The 10,984-nt window shown below is 37.3% G+C and overlaps 1 protein-coding gene across 1 annotated transcript; it reads right to left on the minus strand.

Annotated features, from left to right (window-relative positions):
• Positions 1–1,855: 1,855 nt before the first annotated feature.
• Jchain (joining chain of multimeric IgA and IgM) lies at positions 1,856–8,601 on the minus strand. Its single transcript, XM_021211367.2, has 4 exons — positions 8,538–8,601; positions 6,904–7,027; positions 3,101–3,181; positions 1,856–2,132 (listed from the first exon to the last, which is right to left on the minus strand). The coding sequence occupies exons 1-4, from the start codon at positions 8,599–8,601 to the stop codon at positions 1,919–1,921; spliced, it is 483 nt and encodes a 160-aa protein (XP_021067026.1). The 3' UTR covers positions 1,856–1,918.
• Between the last annotated feature and the right edge of the window lie 2,383 nt (positions 8,602–10,984).

The raw sequence follows: 10,984 nt of genomic DNA on the forward strand, positions 1-10,984 counted from the left end.
TAATCTTCAAAAACTTTAGGTATGCTACTCATAAAATGAAGCTAGAACTCTTTTCATAAGCCTATAAAGGTTAAAGGAGACAAAAAACAAAAACCTCCTAGTCGTTTCACTTTGCAATCCAACCACTAGGTGGAAGTAGAAGCTTATAATCCAGATACTACAGTTGCGCCATTCCCACAGCAGCAGAATTTGGGAATTTGTAAGAGTTACAATTTCTCCAGCACCCAAAACTACTTAATCAGCATCTCTGGGGGAGGAAATTAGTAATCTACTTTTCTAAGTCCTTCATGGTCTGAAGTTAAGAACTACAACACATATTTGTATTTTTCGCTAGTTTGTTGCCTTGTCAGAGAGGAGGCAAAAGAAAATTCACACAAAATAACTGTTATTTACTATTATAATAACTACTGCTAACTACTGTGAATGCCATACTAAATGAGCTATAATTGCATATATATATATATATATATATATATATATATATGATGTATCATCATTCTTATAAAAAACTATAAAATAGTTTTTGTAATTTCATTTTTAAAAGAAATTATCTTACATTTAGTTACCTTGCCTGGTATTAATTTAGCCATGTAAGAATATAAACTTCAACTTGGGCCATTAGAGTTGCCTACTAAACCTCATATACACTGCCAGCATACATACAGCCCAGACCTGGAAAGTGCACCCTCTGTTCCCAGGTCAGAAGTACCTTCATGTCAACCTCTGAATCAGCAGTTACTTTCCATAGTGCCCTTAGAGAAATACATCATTGACATACGTTTCTTTGTATGTGAAAAGTTATTACTTTGAAATAAGTCCACCATCTAAATGAGATCTTTCTACTTGGATGAAGCTGTATAAAGTTTGTGCTTGTTTGCTTTGCTTTGCTTTGTTTTCTTCTGTTTGCGGTGCTGGACATCAAACTCAAGGCCTTAAACATGATAAGCAAGCTCCCTACCACAGAGTACATACTTCCTGCTTCCAAAAGGTGCTACATGCTATGGACCCTGCCTTTGTACTTAATTTTACCTGTGAAATAACAAATATTTCTCAAATATATACTCGTATAAGCTAAGTGATGAATGCACCGTTGCATCATACTTACAAACTGTTTGCCAATAGTAACTTATATTTAATTTACATATAAAAAGTTTAAACACAAGCAAATTTTTCCCAACGAATCATTTCACACGAGTACATGCTTATCACTCTATTTAATTGTTCAAACTGTACTAGGGAATACATATTTTGGAATACAAATTTCATTGGATTTGGCTGAGACCCCAAACAAAGACTCCCCCTAAGAATTTCAGATAATAATCCCACTGTCAAAAATATTATCAAGGAAATCTAATGCCAAGTCTATGTATTCTGTCAACATCCACTTTTCCCCTTTGTGCATCAAATTGTATCACTTTCAGCAAAACTCTTTCATAAGTGTTAGTGAATAGTTCCAAACCGCGCCCTCTATAACCTCTACTGAAGATACGTGAGTGCCCGTGCTCGTCGGCTGTTTTCTTTACACAGTGAGAGGGTAAGGGAAAGATTAGTACAGGGTGTGTGGAAGCTCCAGCCCTCCACAACAAAGGAAGGAAGGAGAGGGTTGGGTTTAATTATGCCTCTTGACTTTTACTCCTAGAATCTTACTTCCTCCCCTTGCTTACAATTTTAAACACTGGAAAATGAGCTTTTAAACATATCTCCTTGAGCAGACATGAGGATTTACTACTTCGAATTGAGAAAGAATTACACAATAATGACAGCAGTTCTGATATTCTAATGATCGAAAGGGAACATTAGTTTTATACCACGAAAAAAAAAAAAAACCCTGGTTTCAAATTCATTAGCAGTGAGTATAACTTCTGGGTGCAAATGGAGAGCCTCAAAGGACGACGCGCTGCATGGTGAGTGACTCAAACTAGTCAGGGTAACAAGAATCAGGGGTCAAGGCTGCTTGCACCATTTTGGTCTCACCATGATACATAAGTGGGACCATAGTGGTATAGCACTTGTTTCTGTCATACATGTAGCAGGTCTCAGGAACACCACTGTCTTCATTGCAGATGTTACTCTGGGTGGCAGTGACGACCTGATCTTCCAGTTCCACTTCCACAGGGTCACATTTCTTACAGCTGAAAGTATACATGCATCAGAAATCCCTCAGCAAACGTTATCTCAACACACACGTCACTATAAATGGTATCTGAAGTGTGCTTGTTCTTGCAGCTCTAACATACAATAAATAATGATTCTTTACAGACCTAATCATCTGTACAGCAAGAAATACTTTATAAAATTCTTAAATCTTTCGTGTTAAAAAAAAGACTGCAAGTGAGCACTATAATTAATGATTTGATGAGAGGATCATCTTACCTATACTGTACCTGAGCTTCCACGGCATGAGTCTATCCCTAGCTCTGTGCATGTTTCAATAAATTCAGTCCTAGTGACAAGAGGACTCTATCTATATCAATACACAGATATACACGTACATACAAATACACTCATGGGAAACAGGGTTTCACTATGTTGCCCTTGCTGGCCTGGAACCATCAGTCCTCCTGCTCCTGCACCACACTCCTGAGGGGAGTTTTTGTGTGGTCTTTGGGGGGGGGAGAATGATTCAAGGCAGAGTTTCTCTGCATAGCCCTGGCAGTCCTAGGAAACACTCTGTAGACCACACTGGCCTCGAACTCAGAAATCCATCTACCTCTGCCACCTGAGTGCTGGGATTAGAGCCAGGTGCCACCACACCCAGTGAGAGGATCTTTTTTAAGCTGTTTAACATTGGATTCTATCACCAAAGAAACATATGAATACTAAAAGCTAAGCACTACTTATTTAAATGTTGAAATATATTGGCCCCATTCTAAATAAATGACAATCATTTCTTCTTTGGAATATACTTACCTCTACTATTTTTCTGTGACCTAGTTTTACAAAGTTTTGGATCTAATCATTAGCCTAAGAATCAGTGTATTCTAAAGTTCAGACATTTGTCAATGTTTACACCCCAGTGTATTTTCAGAAATATCATTATTAATAAAGTCAATTAAAGGTTATTAACTTCAACACACGTAAGTACGAAGGAAAATCTTACATGTCTGACAAATGGTACACAAAGTTCCTTCTCAGTGGGGAGTTGGGATCAGAGATATTCTCCCTGTTGTTCAGAGGGACACTGAAAAGAGAGAAAGAACAGTAAAACGACTAAGTACAAATATCGTTGTTTCTGGTCGTGGGTCTTAACAGATTAGTATTTACTATTTAATTATACCAGTACTCACCATCACCTTACTCAACTGTAAACCATTACATGGGTTTTACAATAATTTGTTATACTTTAAATATCGGTTTCTTGTCTACACACTAGTTGGTCTCCCAGGCTGTATATGGCTACATGTGTGGTGTGTAGGTGTTCATTGCTTATAGAAGGAACAAGCAAAAATATCTATATTTTCAAGATGTATACATGATAAGTTATTTTTTATTTATTTTATGTGTATAGGTGTTTTGTCTCCACATATGTCTGTGTGCACCACCATATCCATGCAATTCTTCTGGGGTATGTTTTATTTTATGGTTTGTTAGTGGAGAGGTTTATTTTATTATTTTTATTTAGGAGTGAATTTTATTGTGTTTTCATTTTGTCCATCTATTTTGGAGGGATTGTTTGGTTTAGGTTTGATTTGTTTAATTACTGAGATGGTGTTTCATATAGCTCAGATTGGCTTCAAACTCATTTGCTAGCAAAGGATGACCTTGAACTCCTGATTCTTCTGTCCCATCTCCCTAATGCTGAGATTATCCCTGTGTGTCACCATCCACAGTTCAGCATAGACTACTTTATATAATTTATATTGTATTCCTAGTGCTAACCTTTAACATTGACTATTCACCAAATAAAAACATTTTTGAAGAATACATGTATCTATTCATTTATTTGATTATAAAGGCTTTTTGATAAGTGTTTTACCATTTGTTTATTTACTATATGTATGTGTTGATGGTGAGTATGCTCATGTCCCTGAGCATGTGTGGAGGTCAGAGGTAACCTGTAGGAGTTAGTCCTCTCCGTTCACCATGCCCTGTCCTGGAGATCCAATGCAAGTCGTCAGGCAAACACCTTTATGCACTGAGCCATCTCATTAACACCAGAAAAGGTTTTCAATAATGGGAATGAGAGAGAAATAAACATTTATAAGATTCTACTATGAGCCAAATACCATTCTTGTATAAATTATTATATAGTCAGAAATATATATATATTTACAGCCCAGAAATAAGATTCAAAAGGCCGCACCATTACAGTAAGCGATAGAGTTGGGAATGGTTCCACAGTGACACAGTGAAGGCAATACACTGTCAGGAAACATCATGACCCATCAAGTCATTACTAAATTATTTGACATCAGTAAAATATAATACAAGTAAGAGATGAGTTAGATGCCTATTTAAGCAATTGTCCCTCTGGAGATCAAAACATAAGTGGTTCTTCAATATAGTTTATGTGCAATGCCATGGGCTAATCCCCTCTAATTGCATGTCTCTGTGAGAATCTATAACTTCTAAGAGTTCTGAAATCTTTTGTCTTCAACTTCTGTAAAATTTCCTCAAGCTTGTTAACAAAACACAACTTTAAGTTGAGTTACATGGCAAAAGTGGATTAGAACTATTACATTTTAACAAGCCCTGACACTATTACTGATGCTGTGTTGTGCTTGTAGATGGGACCCTAGCATGGCTGTCCTCTGAGAGGCTCTACCAGCAGCTGCCTGAGACAGATGCAGATACTCACAGCCAACCATTGGACTGAGGCCAGGGACCCCTTTGGAAGAGTTAGGGGAAGGATTATAGGAGCTGAAGGCCCCTGGCACATAAGTATCAGAGAAGTGTCTGCCTTGTCTGCCTCAATTGGAAAGGATGTGCCTAATCCTGTAGAGACTTGAGGCCCTGGAGAAGGGGGGTTGGGGGAAGGGGCAGGAGGGTACTCTCTCAGAGGCTAAAGGGAGGGGAGAAGGGGTGGGAAACTCTGGGAGCAACACGTGGGGTGTAAATAAATAAAATAATTAATAAAAAGTTGAAATGAGGCCCCAGGAAGTGGGGAGGGGAGCTAGGAGGAAGGAATAGGATGGGGAACAGTCAGAGGGTGGACTGGGACTGTAAAAAAAGATTAAAGAATAATAATAATAATAATAAATTCAGACCCTCTAATTCATTTTAAATCATACTCCAAATTCCAATTAAATAAATAAATTTCTACAATATTTTGGCAAAAAAAACCTGAAGTGTCAAAAAATAAATAAACCAGACAACTATTTTCAAGACTCCTCCCTGCAATAAGAACCTGTTTCAGAAAACCTCCCATGGAACTCGATGGCTAAATTTAGACACACAGACACAGATTAAAGAGTTAAGCAAGCTTTAAGGGGGTTACAAAAAGAATTCTTAAACAGAGGATCCAGTAGATGCAAAAACAGAAACGGTAAAAACCACTGCAAAGGTGGAGAAATAAAGACACACTCCAGGGCTCCTGGAGCTTGGTGGGGTTTTTGTTGTTGTTGTTTTTGGGTTTTTTGGGGTTTTGGTTTTTGTTTTTGTTTTTTTTCATTTCATTTTGTTCAATAGAAATGAAATAGTGGGGCTGGTGAGATGGCTCAGTGGGTAAGAGCACCCTACTGCTCTTCCGAAGGTCCGGAGTTCAAATCCCAGCAACCACATGGTGGCTCACAACCACCTGTAACAAGATCTGATGCCCTCTTCTAGAGTGTCTGAAGACAGCTACAGTGTACTTACATATAATAAATAAATAAATCTTTAAAAAAAAAAAAAAGAAATGAAATAGCAGGAACAACGGAGAGTCACGCTAAGTCGTGTAATGCATACTGACACTACTGGGGACAGCAAGCTCCACAGCATTTTATCAGGACCGCAATATAAGATTAGCAAGCACATAGCTAAGTAAATAACAGGATTGTTAAAATATGCGACAGGTATACACAACCTTTACAAACAATAGATATTCTCAATTGTTTTTAATAATCCTATAAAGTAGGCTTGTTTTTTCTTCTATTTAAAGATGAGGAATTTTAGATTTGGAGTAGACAAATAATTTGATATTTGTTAAGAGTGCAATTACAAAGTGATGCAGCTAAATCTTGAAACAATTTTTTAAACATCATAATATTCCCATTGATAGCTGGAATTGAATGTTAGGTTCTCTTCCTGCAAGAAGTACTTGATTGGAAAAAACTATTACGGTGGGAGTATTTAACAGGAAAAACTTGTCACTGATTGGCTCAAGTAGAAATTGTATTTCCCAAGTATTATCAGTTTTCTTGCTATTAATTAAGCACTACCAGTATATAAGTCTGGGCTATATGAGAAATAAAATGAATAGGTGACTCCAATTTATGAGTGAAAAGTCAATTCATTCAATTTTAATTAGGCTTTTAGGAAAACAATGTATAATACTCAATAGTCAATAATTAGGGAATGAAAGTTGAGCGTTTACTGTTATCTGAAGTTGCATTTTAAGCTGATAGAGAATAACTGAAAATTCTGATTCAAACTGAAATCGCTGCTTATAAACGGGCATGCTGGTGACTAAGTGACTAAGTAGGAGCCTCCGGTTCCCTTTGTTTCTGCCCTCAACTTCTGTAAAATTGTTATCAAAACTCAATTTCATCTAACTCATGACTCAATCTTATTAAAGGTGCTACACATCAAAAATGGGTTAAGACACTACATTTAGACAAGGCAACCCCTGTCAAGGCCCCTCCCTGCTATAGGGATCTGTTTCAGAAAACCTTGCATGATTCCCTTTTAAAAGAAAAGAAAGCTTGATAACACAAAGTATCTTCTTATAACAGAGAAAAGAAAAGCAACGGGAATGTCACATACACAATTCGGATATTTCTCTCCACAATGTCCTCATTAGGATCCTCGGTTGAACGGATGATCCTAGAGGTAACTCGGGTACACATGCATTTGTTGTCAGCAAGAACGGTCGCTTCGTCGTCGTCACCTTGGGTTTGAAAGGTAAACTATATCATGAAAAAGGAAAACAGAACTCTATGTTGCCTTTGGTGTCATTGTGCAGGCTATCCCAGTGCTTGGGAAGCTGGGGAGGGGGGGTGGGAAAGTCAAGGCCTGCCTGGGCTACCTGGGAACTTCCAGGACACCCTGCATTACATAAAGAGAGTGTCTTTTTTTTTTTTTAAAGTGCATTATGTGCTAAGATGAGATAATTTGCCTTTCTTACCTGAAGCTAGCAGACAGAGTCTCATGTAGCCCAGGGTAGCCTGAAGCTCACTATGCAGCTGTGGTTGATTCTAAATTCTCCACCCCCTGCTTCCATCTCCTGAGTGCTGAGGTTACAAGTGTCCACCACCATGCCTGGGTCAAAACCTTTCATTTTTATTGTTCATAAGTCCTAGTCTTTCTATTTGTTTTCTTTTCTAATCTAAAAGAGCAAAGAACATTTAAAAGAAATTTTCGTTTTCTTCGTTGGAAAAATTCAAGAGCAGCTATCCTGAAGGAATTCTGATTTGTATCTAATGCTTCTAATTATTTTAGTGATGGCACATGATAAAATTCAGTGAGAACACCAAAATGAAAAATAAAACAGAAATTTAGACTATTCCCCAATCAAAGCAATCTTGAAAGTTAACTATGAGGTGCCAGTCTTTATAAACCTAATTGCAAACAGAGTCCTTGCGCAACTACCATTGCTTCCTGTAAAAAAGATTTCCCTCAAATCGTATTGGAAGAAGTATCTTTTCTTCCAAGACTATCTTATTTTGTAAGATTTAATACTCTCCACCAAAACTTTCCTAAACTATCAATATTTTTTTCATAACAATAATCACAGTCAATACACAGATTCAACAAGAAAGAGAAACAAGACCTGTATTAATATTTCCTAGAAGAATTCTATAAAAGGTGAGAGTATATATCAGTGTAAAGTACTGTCTGCAAAGTTTTGCTGAAAAAAAATTTAGAAAATATTGTTAGCTATGAGTTCAATTTGATGTACAATGTCACTATACAGAAAAATGAATAAATGCATAGGTATGTACTGAAGCTTTAACTCTGAGAGTCAGTTTTTCACTCTCTGACTCCATTTCTCTGGGGAAATAAAAATCAAAATACAATCTATATCATAATTACCACAGTTATTACCTCACTTCTCTAGAATAGTAATTAAAGAGACTCAAGGGAGGGCTATTGGTTTTAAAGTTATACGTGGGAATTTATAAGTGTGGCTACCTATAGATACCCCCAAAGTATTTATTTTCTTATGCTGTAGGCTGGAGTAGCCAAACAGAAGAAAAAAGAACAGAGAGAATACAATAAATCATTCATATATATATATATATATATATATATATATATATATATATATATAAAACTGCCTAATGGGGTTAGAAGGTAACTAGTTGTCCAGCTAGCCAGCAGAAGAGTAGATTTAAGTCTTTAGACCTGAAACACATATTTTCCCTTTTATTTGGCTTAATTGTATAAGTACCACCTACCTGTTACAAGGAGAGCCTTAACAAAAATGGCCAGGACTCCCCAGAGAAGCAAGTGGGTCTTCATCTTGTCTTCACTTTTGAAAGACTGAAGCCAAAAAGCCACGGCCAACTGTGTGTCTATAAGGGGTGTGCAAATGATGCTGCTTCTGCTTTCTTAAAATAACCCCAGAACAGGTGAGCTGCAGTCATCACAATGGGGCTTCAGGTTTGAACTGTATGCTACACTGGAAAGAAGCACATGGTTCATACTTAGGTGTTTCCCGCTAATAGAAAGCTGGGATTTGATGACTCATTTGTGCTTCAGCAATGTATGAACCCCAAGACTAACTAGAATGTAGAGTCAGGACTCTGTTGAGAATGTTTAAATATGAGTTCTCTACTTCGTCAACTACATATACTCATATTAGACCTCAAATCAAATGTTTGACCTTTGTCACTGTTGGAATGGTGACTGACAGGAAAGAGAAGAAAAGAAATGAAGGAACAGAAGTAATCAAGGCTTTTCATGTTCTTAAGAATATATTATAGCAGTTTCTCTAGTCTTTAACAAATTATCATATTTAAGCATCCATATGCTTATTCTTACCACTCTCAGTTATTCTATAAGTAGATTTTGAAATTAATAGATCCTGAGCTAATGTTACATTTTACTCTTAAGACAGACCAACTTTCTGCTTTTTTGCCTAGTGATTCCTTTCAGAGCCACATACTACAATATCCATGTTGTCTCAACAGAAAAAATAACTCACTGGAGTACTTTGTCTCAATATTTTTCACTTACTTTCAAATGTAAAAAAAAAGAAAGAAAGAAAGAAAAAACCTGAGTTTTGGGGTAGAGAAACTCCTACTCCCATCTCCAACATCCTAGAATTTCCTGTCTTGGAAACAGAATGACTATGTAGCCAAAGTGTATTATTTTGATTCTTATCTTTAATTCTCTGTCTTTTGGACTTTTGAGAGGCAATAAACAATAATTCAGGGCCATAAGCAAGCAACCTAACTGTAGGAAGCAACAGAGATATGAAACCCTAGCACGTAATTACATTCATTCTAAGAATCTGTCCTGAGGGACTGAAGAGATGACTCAACTGTTAAGAATACTGGCTGCTCTTCCAGAGGTCCCAGGTTCAGTTCCCAACATCCACATGGCAGCTTTCAACTGTCTGTAACTCCAGTTCCAGAAGATCTAGAACCTTCTTGTGACCTCCATAAGCACCAGACATGTACATGGTACACAGACATACATACTGGCAAAAACCTATACTCATAAAATATTTTTTTTAATTAAACAGAATCTTTAGTAAAAGTCTAGCAAAAACAAAGTGGCAAGCCCTAGAAGAAATGATGTCACTACACCATCAAAGTGTATTCTCATTTTAAATACTACTCTGAATGGGACTTAAGAATTACTCGGGTTTAAGAAAAATCCATTCTCCTGGTAACCAAGGAGTCAAAGGCTAAGGTGCAAGGATCATAGGTTAAAAGCCAGTCTACCTATGTAGCAAAACCCTGACTTCAGGAGAATAAAAAGATAGCAGAGAGGGAGAAACAGGGAGAGAGGGCATGACTGGACTCATGGGAGCAATTCTATCTCTCAGAAAAGCAAACACATTAAAAGGATGTTTGAGGTAATTATGGAAATCAAAACAAATATCAACCACCTAAGGTTTCTTCCTCCAACTACAGTTTCTAAATGAAAAAAGAAAGAAGGCAGGCAGGCAAAGAAGGAAGGAATGAAGGAAGGAAGGAAGGAAGGAAGGAAGGAAGGAAGGAAGGAAGGAAGAAAGAAAGAAAGAAAGAAAGAAAGAAAGAAAGAAAGAAAGAAAGAAAGAAAGAAAGAAAGAAAGAAAGAAAGAAAGAAAGAAAGAAAGAAAGAAAGAAAGAAAGAAAGAAAGAAAGAAAGAAAGAAAGAGAAGAAAGAAGGGAAGAAAGAAAGACATTCAGTGGAGCAGTGCTGGGTCCAGGAGCCGGGAGAGTTCTCTAAGCCAGTCCTCTAAAGTCCTATCTACAGCCTAACAACCCATTAATAAGTACATTTGTGTGCATCAACTCATTTCAAGTCAAGTCATGTGGTCACAGAGATACATGACCACAAAGACTGAAATTTTGTTTTCTTGCTGTTGTTGAGGGAGGAGGATGTGTTCAGTCTCACACTGCACCTCAGACTGAACTAAAACTTATTGTGTGCTCTGTATGGGCTTGACCTCCAGCCTCAGTCTCAGAAGTGCTGGGATTGCAGGCATGGGCAACCACGGCCAGCTTCAGACTGAAATTTCCCTTTTCATCCAAAAAAGAACAAGGAGTACTTGGCAATATGATCAATCTCTCCTTTATCCTCTGTCTTCAGTGACTTTTCTCCCTGTAAAAGCCTCCTCTCATATAAGGGAATCTTTGATAGCAGCCTGGCACTCTGCCCCTTGGACACTTTAAAGAGGTGATATGTTAAT

The sequence above is a fragment of the Mus pahari genome, chromosome 13 (genome assembly GCF_900095145.1).
Source record: "Mus pahari chromosome 13, PAHARI_EIJ_v1.1, whole genome shotgun sequence".
Taxonomy (NCBI): domain Eukaryota; kingdom Metazoa; phylum Chordata; class Mammalia; order Rodentia; family Muridae; genus Mus; species Mus pahari.